The sequence below is a fragment of the Cyrtonyx montezumae genome, unplaced genomic scaffold (genome assembly GCF_038088225.1).
Source record: "Cyrtonyx montezumae isolate F1298 unplaced genomic scaffold, pur_monq_1.0 scaffold_10, whole genome shotgun sequence".
Classification (NCBI taxonomy): domain Eukaryota; kingdom Metazoa; phylum Chordata; class Aves; order Galliformes; family Odontophoridae; genus Cyrtonyx; species Cyrtonyx montezumae.
The window spans coordinates 11,062,505-11,078,950 of record NW_027071826.1 but is presented as its reverse complement, the minus strand read 5'-3'; the positions used below and the strand labels follow the sequence as shown (position 1 = coordinate 11,078,950).

Sequence of the window (16,446 nt, the reverse complement as noted above, 5' to 3'; positions counted from 1 at the left end):
TTTATAGCATATTTTTGTGTTAGGACTACTATGGCTCAGTGGTTTGTGAAGAGACTCATATATACAGAACTCACGCCTCTAACTGGATCCACATGATGGATCTGTTGTGCAATTAGCTCCTTAAAGGACTGAAACAAAAAGACACACTAAAGTGCCTAAACACTTAAAAGTGTTAGGGCATTTTTCAAGAGGAAAGGTGCAGCGTGTTATTTTTGTCTTGTCTGCAGAGGAGCTTAAAATAAAAATAGCTTTTGATTGCTGAGTGTATCTATCTGTGTATCTGAGCATTTCTAGCACAGAAACTGAAGCCAACTTTTACATGGCCTAATAGTAATAGGACAAGGGGGAATTGCTTTAAACTAAGAGAGGGGAAATTTAGGTTAGACGTTAGGAAAATATTCTTTACTCAGCACTGGTGAGCCCTGACACCGCCGCCCAGAGAGCTGTGGTGCCCCATTGCTGGAGGTGCCCAGGCTGGATGGGGCTCTGAGCATCCTGATCCGGTGGGGGGCAACCAGCCCACGGCAATGAGCTGGGACTGGGTGGACTTTGAGGCCGCTTCTAGCCTGTCTATGATTCTAGGATAAGCTATAAAACCTAGATCCCGCCGGCCGCCCTCTGACGGCGGAGGGGAGATCCCGGCCCCTCAGCAGCGGGGAGCGCCCCGCCCCGCCCCGCCCCGCCCCGCCCCCTCCCGCAGCCCCGGCGCGGCCGCCGCCGCCGCCGCCCCATCCGCGGCGGAGTGAATGGGTTGCCATGGCAACTGAGTGCGGCAGGCAGCAGGCCGCCGCGGCCCCCGCCGCCTCCGCTCCTCAGTGCACGGACGAGGCGGCCGCCGGGACGGGCCGCGGCAGCAGCAGGATGGAGGACGGCTTCTCCAGCTACAGCAGCCTTTACGACACCTCCTCGCTGCTCCAGTTCTGCAACGGTGAGGGCGAGGCGGCCGCAGGGAGCGGCGAGAGGGCCTGCGGGCAGGCCTGGCCGCACGGCCCCGGCGGGGACAGCGGGAGGGACGGAGGGAAGTTCGCCCTTAGCATCCCCGTTACGCGGCTCCGGAGCTGCGGGGAACTTCTGCACCTGGCCCGTAGGAATTCGTGTGCAAGCGTGTGTGCGCCAGCGCTGGGGCAGCTGGTATGCTGTCACCTGGTTTTCCTTTTTTCTTTTTTAATAGAATTTTAACGTTTGTTTCAGTTCGGGGCTATGTGGTGTGACGCTGGAAGGCAAGCTGTTGGGCTCCCGGTGACACCTTGGGCGAAAGGCAGAAGGAAGTGAGGAATTTGTCGGTATTATCAGAGGAAATATTTGTGAGGCTGGTTTGCGTAGCGTTTGGGATGATGTAGCTGGCTGGTGTTTGCTGTTACTAGGTGAAAATATATCAGGCGTGCTGAACGTTGCTGAGAGTTGTTCCTGGAAAACTTAAGAATGAAAAATCCAATATTTTGAGATCAGTTTTTTTTTCTTTTTCCTAGTAGCAAAATGAGGAGCTTTCCTAATCTCAAATTTCAGTAAAAGCTGATGTGTGAATCTCTAGTTCCTCCAGGCTTTAGCACTGCTCTGGCTTTCTGGTATCTGAGCAGCTGGAGCCAGGTTAGTATTAAATCGCTTTATGGCAACAACTGCATCAAACACAGTTTGACTGTCTCTTCCCCTGTCTTCATTTTTTTCCACTTGCAGGGTTGTCTTTGCTGTATGCTGCACGAGAGGGATAGGATTGCAGAAAACACTAATGCGTGCAGACCTTGATGTTGTGGGAGTAATTTTTCAGAATGTGAAGAATTGAGCTATGCATTGTGTGGGGCTGCAGCATTCTCTGAGCTCTTCCAGAGGGAAAACCATGACTATGTACGGGGGTTGTATGCTAATAACAGATGCCTGTTTTGCCTAAACTTAGTAAATATTTTATTGCAAGGATTTTTTAACAAGAAAATATGCATCGTATTGATTCATTTCAAACTTGGTACTCTAATCCATTTATAAGCAAGCTGGCTTCCTACCAAAATCCTTGGGCTCTGCTTTTTCAGTATTCATGATAGTAGCACACATGTGGGAACTGTAGGAGTACCAGCGCTTTCTGAGCAGTTTGAATAAGCAGAGTATCTTATTTCTGAGAACTCCGTCTTCTGTTGATTTTGTAACTCTGAGCACAGAATACATGTGATGAAAATACGCCATATACATTTATATTGTACATAGGTTTGTAGATCTTAGTTAATCCTCAAGTTTTATTCTCTAGAATGAGTTTCTGAAGAGATTTGCCTATTTGTCAAGTAATTGTTGATGCAGAGTTGAAGAAACTATTGTAAACTTGAGTTATTCTGTGTTTATAAGAGAGAGGTTTGATTCAAAGCCTTTCCTTTAATGAGTTAGCATTCAGTGAGACTTCATTATACGAGATGAAGCAGAGCAAGAGAATGGGGTCTTTGAATAGTGCCTTGCGATGATCAGATATTTCATACAGACACACGTGACCCATAAGGGAAAAATATACAGATGGAGAATACCAGTAAGGGCTTTAAGGTTGAAAAAGGAAAGGAAAACTGCTTTGGAAGGAAGTGGAAAGCTCTTTCAAGTATAATGGGTACTGTGAAAGACGATGTGAGCAGGGCAGGAATAAAGAAGAACCAAACAGCATGAGCAGGTGGTAGGCAATTGATGAAAAATGATTTTTGGTTTAGGACAAAGCAAAATAAAGCAACGATTGGTAAGCACTTGAAGTGGCCATTGTTGTAGTTTAAAAAGTTTTTCCTTCTGAAGAGAGGAAAGATTAATTCTAGTTTTACAAGTGTGGACATAATGGGGATTCCTGATCATCTGGAAGTGAAGAAACAGGAGACTGTGTATGTATTATGTTTGAAAAGATCAGGGTACAAAGCCAACCCTTCCATAAGAGTAACACAGGCAACCTGTGGGCAGCACAAGTGGCCTGGGCAGAGGGAGCATCTCCGCTTGGCACGAGGATGGCTGCATCTTCTCCAGTGTCCCAGTTCTCTCCGTGCTGGGGACAGGTGGTGGCTGCTGAGGGTATGCAGAAGTGTTCCTGCAAAGGGAGGGAGGAGCGCAGCACCGCACGTTGTGATAGGGTAAAGGAATAGGATCTTGGTTACTGGAGGGCCTGGTCAGCGTGGAAATGGGTAACAGGAAGGCAGATTGGCAAGTTTACCCCAAGCCTTCCTTTTCCTCTAGAAATGGTTCTGGGCTCAGGAGAAGGATTTTCTTTTTTTCATAGCATACAGACCTAGTCCATGTGATTGTGTAGTAACGTGTTTTCATAGCTTACAGTGTGTACAAATATCATAAACTAAGAAAGACAGGAGAGAAGAAAGAGGTAAAGAAAATACGTTTATTTTGAGCTGCATGTCTAAAATCTAGGACAAATATTTAGCACAGCTAGTTCAAAGACACCTACTTCCTTTAGCACTTTTATAGAGCAGTGGGATAGAGTTGGCATTTGAGAAGTACTATGTTAATGTATTCAGATGTCAGTCGGAGATGGCATCAAAGCAAGAAATATGAACTTGTAACGTGTTTTTTAATCAAGTTATTTCTTTCTTCTTCCCTTAGTTGTAGACCCAGAGGAAACAGTATATGCCTACCTTACCAATATTTATCATACTAAGTTGAAATCTCCCTCTGTGTTTTCAGGTATGCCTGTTCTATTTGTTTATTTTTTTTTAAACCAAATACACTAAAATGACTCGTTAATGCCTGTCTAGGGATGGTTCTCAACCCACACCTCACTTTCTAGGTAATGGAGAGCACTTGGTTTGCTTTGCATCCCATAAATGAGAATAAATAATCCAAATGAAGCTCGGATGATGAACTGTGACACGTTACAGAGAACTCTCCCTGATGCAACTTTAGTATGGTTCTTAGATTGAAGGCCATTATGTTCATTCACAGTCAACCAGTATTTTACTGAAGTATTCCTTAAACTGAAGTGAAAATGTCAGAATACTGGTAAGGCAGTCTAGTGTCAAGCTTTTAAGTAGTTGTGTAAGAACTGAGAGAGAGAACCACACTGGGGATAAAATCCTGCAGAACAAAGCTCATACTGGAATTTATACAGTGCTTATCTTGCCTCCTAGTCACTCTTGCAACTCAGTAATTCACCTGTAGTGATTATAAGCATGTCAGGCACACAGGTAGGGTGTGGGCGGAGAGGTTTGTGGATCCTCTGACCACAGTTCCTGCTCCATTCATAGCTGAAACTGTGGTATAAGAAATGTGGCCTGTGCTACGCTGGTAGCTGTGGATATGGTATCTAGGGGGTCAAATATAAAAGGTAAAATTTGTGCTTCCTGTGTTCTGCAAGATGCCTGTGCAAACTTTAAGGAAGTGAGAATTTATCCTTTGTTCATTTACAACCTGTAGCATCTTTCTGGTTAGCCTTTCTAAGCTAGTGGGGAAACTGTAGCTGTCTAACAGTCATTTGTGCAACCACAGCTGCTTTGCTTGACAGACACATCAAATTCAGAATATTTGGATAAAGCAATGAAGAAATGTAAAACAAATTCTTTCTAAGTAAAATTGATTTATCTGCAAAGGATTCTGTAGTGTGAATGATCTCTTTTAAAGAGATTACCATCAAAATGATTAGTACAGCTGTTAACAGAAAAATGCAGATTTCATGGAAATTTTGAATCGATTTTAACTGCATCAACATCTATTTTAAAAGTCAATCAGAAAGCCCCTCAGCTTTAAAAATAGCACCTTCTGAAGCTGCTGCGTCACTTTATTAAGACTTTCATTAGGTAATAGTTTTGACAACTGTTACTTTCCCCCCTCCAAGTTATGAGAAATAGGTTGTGTGAATCTATTCACGTTCTTAGTTTCTGTTGGTTTATTTCTAAATCATTTGAAAATTATTCTGCCCATACCCCCAAATAAACTGAATATATGTACGTTTTCTCTCTCACTCATTTATCTACAAGTGCAGGGATGCCCTAATGGTGAGGAAATGAACTCCACAAACAGGAAACTTCTATGGATAGTATTATTCTGGCAGTTGTCTTTGACATTTGGCTCCCACACTTCCTCTCCCTAATCTTCCAAACTACATCCAGTTACTCTCTTCCTACAGCTGGACCTAAATTGCATGGCATCGTGTGGATTAGGTTCATAGGTTCATAAGGTTGGAAAGGACCTACAAGATCATCTAGTCACTTAGGACATCAACAATGCTAATCAGAGTCTTGTAGCTTTCAGGTCACTAGTTCAAAGCTATCAAGTCTAGAAGGGACTGCAGTTTGTTTTGCTGTGGCCACTTTTAGGGATAATGCAAAGAGAAAATGGATTTCATTTGGCCCCTCGGATGAATTAATGTACTGCACGTACAAAAGGATGTTGCTAACATGTTCAGAGCAGTGCTGCAAGTATGTTAATCGCTTTACTCATGTTTATTTATTTTGTTTCTCAATACCATATAACAACATGTTGAGGGAGGAGGGCATATCACACTTTTTTGAGTCTCATCTCTAGACCTGTTCCCTTCAGGACTGAGGCACATTTTGAACTCATGGAGATAACCTCCGTGACCCTTCTGTCAGTTTGGTAGGACAGTAGAAGACTATATTAGCAAGAACTGCTTGGAGAACATTTTCCTATCATTACATTTTCTTCTGGCTTTAACAGTTGGGCCCTTAAATGTATTGTTGGATTGGACTCTATGTTATATGTATGCTTGTTTCGCATGTTTCAAACTGTACAGCATGTAAGATGGGTTTCTGTAAGTTGCTTCTAGTGCTCACTTCCTTCTGTTCTGGAATTGAGAAGAAGGGTGGCATGCAGAAACACGTTTGTTGTGTGTCTAGTAATTGAATGCAAAATGAACCATTCAGTATGAAGTAAAAATAACTTGCTGTAATGGATACTTTCACAATGTATATTGTTAGACTATTAAAGCCTAAACTTGTATTATTTTTAATAAGACCCTATATAAGTAGAATGAATTTGTTGCTCTATAATTAGCTATGTATTTCTAAATAATGAATTACTAAAAGCTCTTTTTAGTCATGAATAGCATTAATTGCAGTTACTAAAATTGGCAGGAGGGAGGAGGGGTGGCTTTTTAATTTTTTAAAATAAGCTTCTTAAAACAAATGGAAATATAGACCAGTCATGAGAGAGTCTTTGTGTTAGTCAAACCTCAATAGAGAATCTGTGTCAGTGTTAGCAGGATGGGGAGGAGCTGCAAGTATCGAGTATTTTTTCATGAATAAAACAACATAGAGAATTGTAAATTAAAGCATTGGGCTCTCTGCAGAAAAACATGCTTTATCTGATCTTCAGGCTTTGTAAAAAATTTAATAGTACTTTACAGAACTGAAGTGTGCGTTTTAAGTTCTAATTAAGAATACCAGAACTCAGATTCTTTTATTGGAACTTAAACCATGTGCAAACAATTCAAATAAGGATTAAAATTATATTAGGAGTACATTATTGAGAAGTGAATGCATGAGGAGGGAGAGAATGAGTACTCTAGTCAGTAACATACATTTTAATAGCCTTTATTCTGACTTCTGTTTTTTCTTTCCTTGGAAATTCAAGCTGAATTTTTTCAAGTTTGATGCTGAAGCTCTTTTGTCAAGAGAAGTTTTGCTAAGCAGTAACGAAGAACCTGTCATTTGATGATTAAAATATTGAGGGAGATGTGAAGGAGTAAGTAGGAGTGTTGCACGGAGCAGTATAATGGCTGGATTTTTGAGGGGTGTTTGCTGTTTGCAGATGACACTAATTGGGCATCCACAAGGTACTGCAAAAGCTTAGAGGGAGTGTGGAGGGGACTGTGCATGGTGCTGCTCTGCCTTGAAACAAAGTGAATGTTCGTTCATTATATAATTAAAATGTGGAAGTAGCTCCCTGAGGTTTTTTAGGGAGATGGGTGGGATAATGATATGTTAACATGATTTCACTAAATTAATTCTTTGGAAAGTAATTAAGTAAGATTGTCCACACTCCATTACTTCCAAAGACAAAAATCTGACATGGTCCATCATTTTCTTGTCTTGCTTTGAAATGACTGCTTATTGAATAAACGTAACATAATCATTTGAAAACTAGTAAGTGAGGTCTCAAACACTGTTTTTAGATGTTGTGGGATATGGAATTATATTTTTTGGTCTAAAATCTGAAATAAATACCTCATAGTAATAGAATGGTTTGCATTTCTTAATAGCATAGATGCTGTATTTGTTTGCAAATGTGGAAATTTCCTACAAGCAGAGAACTTGTTTTTTTTCCTGGTCCTGTATATGAAGCATTATTTGTAATCTACTTTCTTGTGGTCATCTCAGAGTTAGGAGCCCTTTCAATGCATCAGCATAAATGAAGCCATAACTTTTGACATTTGTACAATGCAGAATAGATATTTCAACATGTAAATAGAAAAAAAAAACCAACAATCATTGTTTCAGGCTAATAAAGACAAACCTTTTTTTAATGAAGACTTGGTGAAAGATCTTGTATTTCATGAACACTTTGCTTCTTTTTCTTATAGCTGTGATTTAAAAACTAACAAAAAAGATCTGACACAAAACAAGCAGAAATAGCTTTGGGGTTGTGCAGCTCCTGCACACCCAGGTGGGGTGGCTGGGCAGTGGTGCACTGATGTCTGGTGTTTCCCTGGGGGTCTGGGGAAGTTTTTGTATCATGAACGCAGCAGCATTAGGAGCAGCTTCCCACTCCTGGGGAAAAAAATCATCCTGAAATCTGAGAAAGATGCTGATAGGCCATCAGCTTCATACTTAATATGTTTTCTAGAAACAAATCTCATTCTGTTGTTCTTTTCCTTGTCCAGCATTTGCATACCTGTGAGTCTTTAGGAAGAATTTTTCCATCTCTCAAGTGGCAATGCTGCTTTAAGTAGCTTGTGGGATCTGACAGGTGGGTCTTTCTTCTGACCCTGAAGTGTGTTTTGTGTAATGTGTTGCTTGGCATGGTCCTAAAGATCAGCATGCACTGAGTCCATTGGCTGGGATTGGCTTCTTGAGTGAGCAATCTCTGCTGCTAGATGGGTGGTCTGGCCAGCTTGGCTGGGTCAAAAGGGGGCAATGGGGTCTTTATCTAAAATGTTAAAAACCTTACAGGCATTAGCATGTCCTGAGACTCCGGCCCATCTTTATTGGAGTCAGTGTCTCCATTTACATGCTAGAGAATTTATGTCTTCTTGCTGTGCAACTTCCAAATATAGGCCAAAATAATAGGTCAGTGACAGCTAGGACTTTGCTCAGCTGATGTGAAAAATCGGGACACCTTTTTTAGGCTCCTGCTGCGTACAGAGAAAACTGAATTGTATTGTAAAATGGAATGTGAGGAGTGTGTGTCTGTGGGTTATGCGAGGCCTGGGTATTAAGCATGTTTTAAGAAGCTCAGAGCATAACACAGTGAACAATGACTGATGTGTTTTGAGGTGGGAAGTGAAATGCTGCTGTTGTACAGCACATAGGAGTTTTGCCATGGAATTCAATAGGGCTGTGGTTTCCAGCTCTGAACATGCACATGCAAACTCTAGAGGAGCCTGAGAAAATGAGGATTCTCAGAAATGCTGTCCCTCAAAGGAGGAAGAAGAAATTACACCATTTAAATTTAGATAGTTCTGTGTGGTGCCATCAGCATGGAGGAGTGAGACAAATTTGTTTTTTTTTGTTTTGTTTTTTTTTTTTTTTTCTTTTATCCCCTTTTTTTGCTTGACAGTTTGGAAGTTAGTAATTTCCTCTGGGTTCAGATATTTTAATGAACTAATTAGAAATCCTCTGAGACAAAAGGTTTTATACATACAACTTTTAAGTTAAGCATTTACATGTTTTGTCTGGCTCGAGGCCTTTCTGTGCTACAAACTGAGGAGAGATCTCTTTTTAAAACTTGCTCTTTTTGTGTGCTGTGGCAGATGGGTAGGTGGGGTCAGCTAGCAGTGGCAGTGGCATGCAGATAAATCTTTGTGTGAATGGTGTGCTGCAGTTCCTGCAGCTGAAGGGCAGAAAACTTTAAAAGAGAGAGTATAAGATGCCCTAGCTCTGGTTTGCGATGTTTTAGCCCTCCATCTAAATTAGCCTAGAATGTGTTGTGATAGGAAACGATCTGTAAAGCAAACCTGCTGATGGTGAGGACTTGGTTATCCATCCCTCTCTGCTCTGCGGTGCTCAGTGCCAGGACCAGAGGGGCACCACCTGGCCCACAGGAGGTTCCATGTGACCACCAGGCAGCACTTCTGTACTGCGCAGGTGATAGAGCACTGCCACTGGCTGCCCTGAGGCCGTGGAGATTTCTCCTTGCAGATCTTCAAGAGCCAATAAGACGTGGTCCTGGGCACCCTGCTAGCTGCTATTCACCACTGAAAATTAAAGACTTTTGACTCCTAAAATTAACGACTCTTGACTCCTTCGAGGAAATATTAATGAACAGAGCAGAACTGAAATCGAGGCTTTAAATTTACAGCTGTTGTGCTTCATTGAATGTTGTAAGACTGGTCATTTTAAATGCTGCAGGTATGCATGCAGCAGACTACGTGGCCATTTTATTATTTAATAGCTCTATGTTTCCACTCCTGCTTTAAATAAACATGATTCAGATGTTAATTTGAGGGGATATCTTTTTCCTATTTGATTATTTACTGCATGCTGTGTTTTGCTTAGATTTTTTTTTTTAGTGCATTATCTGAAAGAACAGGTGTGTTATCAGCACAAGTTTGGAGGGGAAAAAGTAGTCTTTCAGAACTAATCTTTTAGCTCAGCTATAAATGTGTTATCTGAACTGCATTTCAATGGTCTTCTATGACCTAGGTGTTTGGTTTTGGATTCTGAAAACAGTCAACTGGGATGTGGGGTTAAACATTCAGAAATGAAGTTGAAAAATGTTTGCTGTTGAGTTAAGAAAATACTTAATAACTAAAGTTCATTGCATTTGGGAAATGTTTATGGTCTCCCAGGCGCAATACATTTATATTTACTTTTTTTTTTTAATGGAGTTCAGTGGTAAAATGTTGAGGTGAAGCTTTAAAACAGTGAACAGAACAGAATGATTAGTTCTCATGCTGTCTCATGTGAGTTATTTGAGAGATGCCATCCTGTAGCTGTGATTCCTAGATAGAATGTTACTGCCAGGACCATAACCTCTTACATGAAGACATACTCCTGGGTGAATAATAGGCTTGCTTCTAAAATTTGTTTAAACAGGGAGATTAAATACCAGGGCAACCTACCTTTTTTTTCTTTCTCCTTTCTTTTCTTTTTTTTCTTTTAAACCCTAGGGCAAAGCGATATAAAAGGAGAAATGATTCTTTGAATTAAGCGCTACACTTGGTAAAATCTGATTTCTGATGCATATGTATGTAATAAGAAAATCATTCTAACTACTAACTTTGAAGATGAATTCAGATATATTGCTTCAACTTTTTCAATTAAATTAAATAATGCAACATAACATAGCCTGTGGGAAGATTGTTTGAGGGTCGTGAAAGATGACAGGCTTGGATCTTCAGGTGTTATCAGATAAGAGGGTGTATAGGGTTGCCAGAGCCTGGGAAGCTGGGCCATGGTGGGATAATACTCAGGAGGCTGAGGTTCCTATTTTACACCTCGGGCAGATGTGCTAACATGAGCTGTGATCAAGTGGAAGGTCTTGCTTCCTCTCCTGCTCTGTGTGGTTTTACCCACTGAACACTTGACAGACTAATTTGTCAGAGTTAATTTAACATGCTAACCCAACAGCAAAATCTGTGCTGTGTTTGTGTGTGGTACTTTGTTTTTTTGCTTTTGCTGGGTTAGTTTTCTGCCAGGTCAGAGAATTAAATCAGCTTCAGGAGGCAGCAGGAGATAAATTATGGGAATAATGGGTGCTGCAGACTAAATGGGGGCTCCTCAATGGGCTCATCTCATCTTACAGAACTGGACCCATGTTTTGTCCTCACAGCTGCTCATCGCACCATGTGTTGAATGGCATCAATAAATTAATTCCAGTTACAAAAAGAGATGGGTATCACTTCTACTGTGGCAGATAGCAGTGATACCCTGCCCCCTCCCTCCCTTTTTTAAATCTTGTGCCAGGCGTGGTGATGGAGGTTGAAGCTGTAAAACCACATGCAAGGCAAGGCAGAGGAGAGGCAGGCAGACACTACAAGGCTGTAATAAGGACAAAGCATGATTTATAATTTAATTAAAAGTTCATATAGGTGGAAAATTACATGTGGATTACAAATGAAATCCTTATTTGGTTACCAACACAATTTTTTTTTTACCATTGAGATTCCTGCATTTCAATATGGGATGCTTTGCTTCCATGGTTGCTTGTGTGTATGTGTATGTTTGTAGTTCTGGCAGCTGGAAGCTATAGAGCTCAATATTTGGTAATTCTTAAGTTGTTTGGAGAGTACGACATCTTGAAAAGTCAAATAGGCCCAGGCACGTAGGTATTTTTATATACAGAAATTCTCATACCTAATTGCATACTGTATTTTTATTCTTGTGTTTTCCAACTTTATAAATATGTATTCCTTAGAATTCCCCTCTGTACTTTTTTTTTTTCCCCCCATAAAATCATAGAAACAGAATTAATGATGTCTTCTTTACGTTGTCTTTCTTAAGAACATACTGTTCTGGGGGGCATGTGGATCTGATTATTCCATAGCTTTGCAGGAAAATGTATACCATACAGACAGCATGGAGTGATCAGTAACAAACATTGGAAGTGTGCTGCTGCTGCTCTGTTCTCAGAATCAAGCCTGAGTGATAGTGACTGAAGCGTTTCACTTGATTACAGCAGCAGCAAAAGGGGAACAGAAAGGTTTGTAAGATTTGTGCTTTGAGTCATTTAAACCAGAAATGCTCTTGCGGGATCTAGCAGTCATCTTTATTGGTCCTGTGTAGGAAGGGCTGGATTAAGTACCTTGAACCGTTGTGTTTCCTGTTTGTTTACTCGTCTTGGATTCCAAAAGGTTGAAGTAAACCTAAAGCAGCTCCAATGATTCTTGCAGGGCTTTGTAGGATTTCACGAAGCTCAGAAACCGTGTGCCTGATGCGGGGTCATTAACCTTGGTGGCTGTGACTAGGAAGGTTATGGGAGATCTGTGTGCACATTGCTCCAGAACGGCTTAACTTCAAGGTTTTTTGTTTTTGTAGTTCTTATTTAAAAAAATGTTTAGCCTCAGGGAGGCCTCTAAATCTAAGCCTTTTCCTGCCTCCTGAATTTGGCAGTTGCTTCTCTTGGTTTAAGTCTCTGGGCATGTGCAATGTGAGCTTTGAAATAGCTGCTGCTTGGCTGAAGCCTCTCTGGAAGCAAGGAGTAGGGTGAGGCAATTTGTGTATTTGACTGTTATTTCTTTCTAGCCTGTAGATATTTAACACAATACACAAGAGTAAGTGAAACTACCTATTTTTAGTAAAAGCCATAGTATTTGAGAATTGCAAAGAGCGAATCTTTTCTGTTTTGGTTTTAATTTTGAACAATCATTAAAATCAACAGTGGTGGAAAACATATACATATATATTTAGTTTTAATAGTCAGCATTAGGAATTGGTTAATCCATTTAGAAAGTGGAATGTGACATTCAAGAAGTAGATATTCTGTCACAGCCCAGTTCTCTTGTTTGATGCCCTGTGGGACGCTGACAAGTACTAGGAAAGGTGAGGGAAGATATGTGGGGAAGCATTGCAAGCTTTCAGACATCTGTCCGTGTGGGTCTGCACATGTCTGCCGGTCTCACACTCAGCACAGTGAACAAACATTTGCAAAGTCTGTGGCAGCAGGTGTCCCAAGCTGCAAATGTAGAAAAAACATTTCAGTTCGCCTAGCGGAGCCGTTCAGATGCTATCTCAGCACTACAGGTGTACGTTTCCTAACAAAAAGAATGTGTGTGGGCCACTTTGACTACTCCTAACTTTTTCCACTCTGACTCCCCTTAGAAGAGTTGTCTTGAGGAATTGTAGAGTCATACAGTAGTTTTTGTCTGAAGGGACCTTAAGATCACCTAGATCCAACCCCTTTGCTGTAGGTGGGGATAGCTCCCTCCAGACCAGGTGTTCTAAGCCCTATCCAGCCTGGAGGAGTGGCTTAAGAGTAGACAAATACACTGGGATGGAATAAAACTATTCCAAACATTGTGAATTGGAAGTGTGGGGGAGGGTGTGGCAGAGTTTTTTGGTTTGGCGTTCCTAGCTGTGGTATGGAGGGCTTCCCACGCCAGAGGTTAGCATTTACCCAGATTACAAGATGTTAGGTTTAGTATTATCTAAAGTAATTATAATAACAAATAGTGTTGAGCACTGTATATAAGGGTGCCTGGGCCCACCTGCTGCAGAGATCCAGAAGCAGAGGGTGCTGTCTCATCCTGTAGCGTGGGCATTGCCAATTTCGTGCAAGGAGCATGGTGTGCTTTGTGGCATTGGGACTGCTCATACCCTCTGTGATGCATTTGAGGTGCCTGGGTCTGGGCTCACTGGGGGTCTGCCTCAGAGCTGTTTAACAACCCGTACTGACCCCTGAGGTTAGCAGGGGAAACTGTTTTTACAAGCCGATGAAACAAAAATGCCTTTGTTTTTCTTACCCCTGTACATTAAGAAAGCTTTCATATTACTGTAAAAGTAATTGTAGTTTTCGTAGTAGAAACTTCATGTATTTTATGCAGTAATGTTAACATTGCTTTTTATTTGCAGTTTATTGTAGTACCTTTTCTTCTACTACATAATGATATTTCAGCTTTGCTCTGTATAAAGCGATTTGTAATACTAAAATGTATAATAAACTACACTCTATGCTGGAAACAGGAATTCTGTGACTCCTGATAAATCAGGGGCTTGTATGGTAGAGTTGTTCCTCTTTTGTCTGATTGCTACGGGGAAGAATTGGTTTGATGGCTGCATGAGTTGCCATTATCTGCCCTTTAGTGTCCTGTGTTTGAGAGACCTATGCCATGCAGAAATGAGTGTTGTTACAATGACTGCCTTTTCCAGATCTTATTTTTTTCCCCCACATTTTTGACAGACTGCCACCTGCTAATTAGCTAGTGGAAAGGTTTGGGTTGGCAGGGCATTGGATATGAATGATACACAGTTTCACAGTTTGCCATTTTCTTTAAAGCAACGTTGTTGCATTGAAGCTACAACTCCCTGGGCTGTTGTGTGGAGCTGGGAAGAGCTGTATCTATTTGAAATAATTCAGGACTAGCTGGAGAAGCCTACTGGCACCTTCATTTCTCCGTCAGAATAACTCCCTTGCCTTGTCCAGGTAAATTCTTAATACAGCATATTATGCATATTATCTTAGAGCTATGTGCTTTAGCTTCCAGTTCAGTCCAGTGCCTTATTCACATTCAAATTAAATTTCTAGAGTAATCATCTTTTTATTGCACTATGTTTTCTGAACGTTATTCTTCCCGTCCTTTGTATCCTATTGAGAGTGCAGGAAAGAACAGCTGGAGGAGATGTTTTTCTAGTTTCTGTTGAGGACAAGGTGAAATGTGGGCACTTGCCCACAGCACAGGTCGGTGACTTCTGAACACATCTCATGGAGGTAATTACATCCCTGCGTGTGCTGACTTGAGACACAGGGTGAGCTCTTCCATAAGGAAAGTCAGTAGCAGCAGCAGCTGTCTGCCTTGCAGGGACTTGTCCAGTGGCTTCTCCACGAGCAGTCAGGAGCTGACTGTGGGCAGTGTTTTGGTGGTGCAGCGTACCAGCTGCATCTCTACTCTCATACACAGGTCATGTTCCTGTAGGTCTGTCCCAGGAAGTGTTCAAGAAAAGGGCAGAGGTGGTACTTAATGCAATGGCTTAGTGGGCATAGTGGTGATGGATTGACATTTGGACTAGACGATCTTAGAGGTATTTTTCTAACCCTAATGCTTCTATGATTCTACAAGCTGAACTGGAGGAAGTGCAGCAACCTGGCACATGGTGCTCTGTGTGTTGTGGTGGAGAGGCTGGTGGAAGCCAGCAAATACTGAGCAGATTGTGAATGTGCTGAAGAGCAGAAGCCTCCAGAACCTGTACCATGAAAGCATGGTCTTTTGCAGGGATTGTAAGGAAATGCAGGTGTCTTGGGTCTTGCTTTGCTCTGCTGTGAGCAGTTATCTGTGAAGAAGAGTTTTGTATTACCTTCAGGTGTAGAGCCACAGCTAATGCTGTCTTGGCCACTTCTGTGACTGAAGTAATACTCAGATAGAAAGCTTAATGCCTATGGGAAAATCAGGAAAATTAGTCAACTTTATAAACTCCTGAAAGTTAGACAATGTTAGAACTAAGGCTGTGTAATGTAGCATAAAGTACAACTGTCCTATTCATGTCTACAAGATTTTTTTTTATTAGTTAAGCACTCTGTAATTTTTCTAGGAAGTTCATTTTATAAAGTAGACTTCTCTGGAATCCAATAAATCCAGTATTTGTGGTCAGTTTCAGATTTGGGAAATATAAAACCTGTAAATTTGGCAACTGTTTCAAAAGCCCCTTTTTCTGGCGTGGAAAGCTGGAAATACATTGAGGTACTTGCAATACAATGTACAAAAATTAATAATATGTTTGAGTAATTCTTTTAATGAATCAACAGTGGGAACTGTCACACAATGACTGCTGAAAATGTTGTTTCTTCTGTCAAATATGTGCATATTTTTAATTAATAGTGTGCTTGTAAAGTTGTCTTGCTTTTCCTTTTTTTTTTTTTTTCTTTTAAATGGAGAAAGAGTATAGTGTCTTGGGGGAGAGAATGCCTTAGTGATGCTTCCTGATGCAGTCATTGCTTGCTTGACCATAGCTGCTTGATCAACTAGGCTGGTCAACATTTGATGAAAACAGTGAGGAGCTGTGTCACTGGGGTCCATGGAATTTGAGCCTTCTCTACTGCAGATCAAGCTCACCTTACTGCCTCTAGTTCAGTTCTGTGTTGGATTGAGGCAGTTTACTCTATTTGGGTTATCATTTTGGGTGAATCTGATAACTGAAATGAACTTTACATACTTGGAGATAGCTATAATCAACTCCACTGTAAAAAAAAAATAAATAGCGTGCCTATTTGAATCATAAATAAAAGCTGTAATATTAAGTAGTGTCCTGGCATGTTTTGAATTAGCCTTCTGAAGTCAAAGACCTCAGGAAAAAGAAAAGGGAAGGGTCAAAGAGGGGGAAGAGGGAAGAATTATGTGCATTTCCAGGTTCATGAGAGAACTATCAAAATATTAAATGAGCTTAATTCAAGCGGCCGTACCTGCTCTGGCTTGTGTCTGTGCAACTGAGTACAGAGGTCCTAAGGATGTTAGACTTAAAGGTTTTCCTTTGCTAGTTAGTAGGTTCTAGCTTACTGTGAAACTTGAAGCTCACAGACTTTAATAACTGCAAAGTAATGAGCATTATAGGCCAGGCTTTCTGTACTTTTTATTGGCACTAGCATTTCAGTTTAGTGCCACTATAAAATGGCATTTCGACAGGAATTTGCTCAGCGCACCCTCAGCCCATCTAATCTCTCAAG

General features: G+C 41.1%; 1 protein-coding gene across 3 annotated transcripts in view; it reads left to right on the top strand.

Annotated features, from left to right (window-relative positions):
- The first annotated feature begins 833 nt into the window (after positions 1-833).
- The window catches only part of EML1 (EMAP like 1), a 78,121-nt gene continuing 62,508 nt past the window's right edge, over positions 834-16,446 (top strand). For all 3 annotated transcript variants that reach the window (XM_065749962.1, XM_065749970.1, XM_065749977.1), the window contains exon 1: positions 834-928. In XM_065749962.1, the coding sequence (XP_065606034.1) occupies positions 862-928 (67 nt within the window). In that variant the 5' untranslated portion in view covers positions 834-861. The remainder of the gene's footprint in view (positions 929-16,446) is intronic.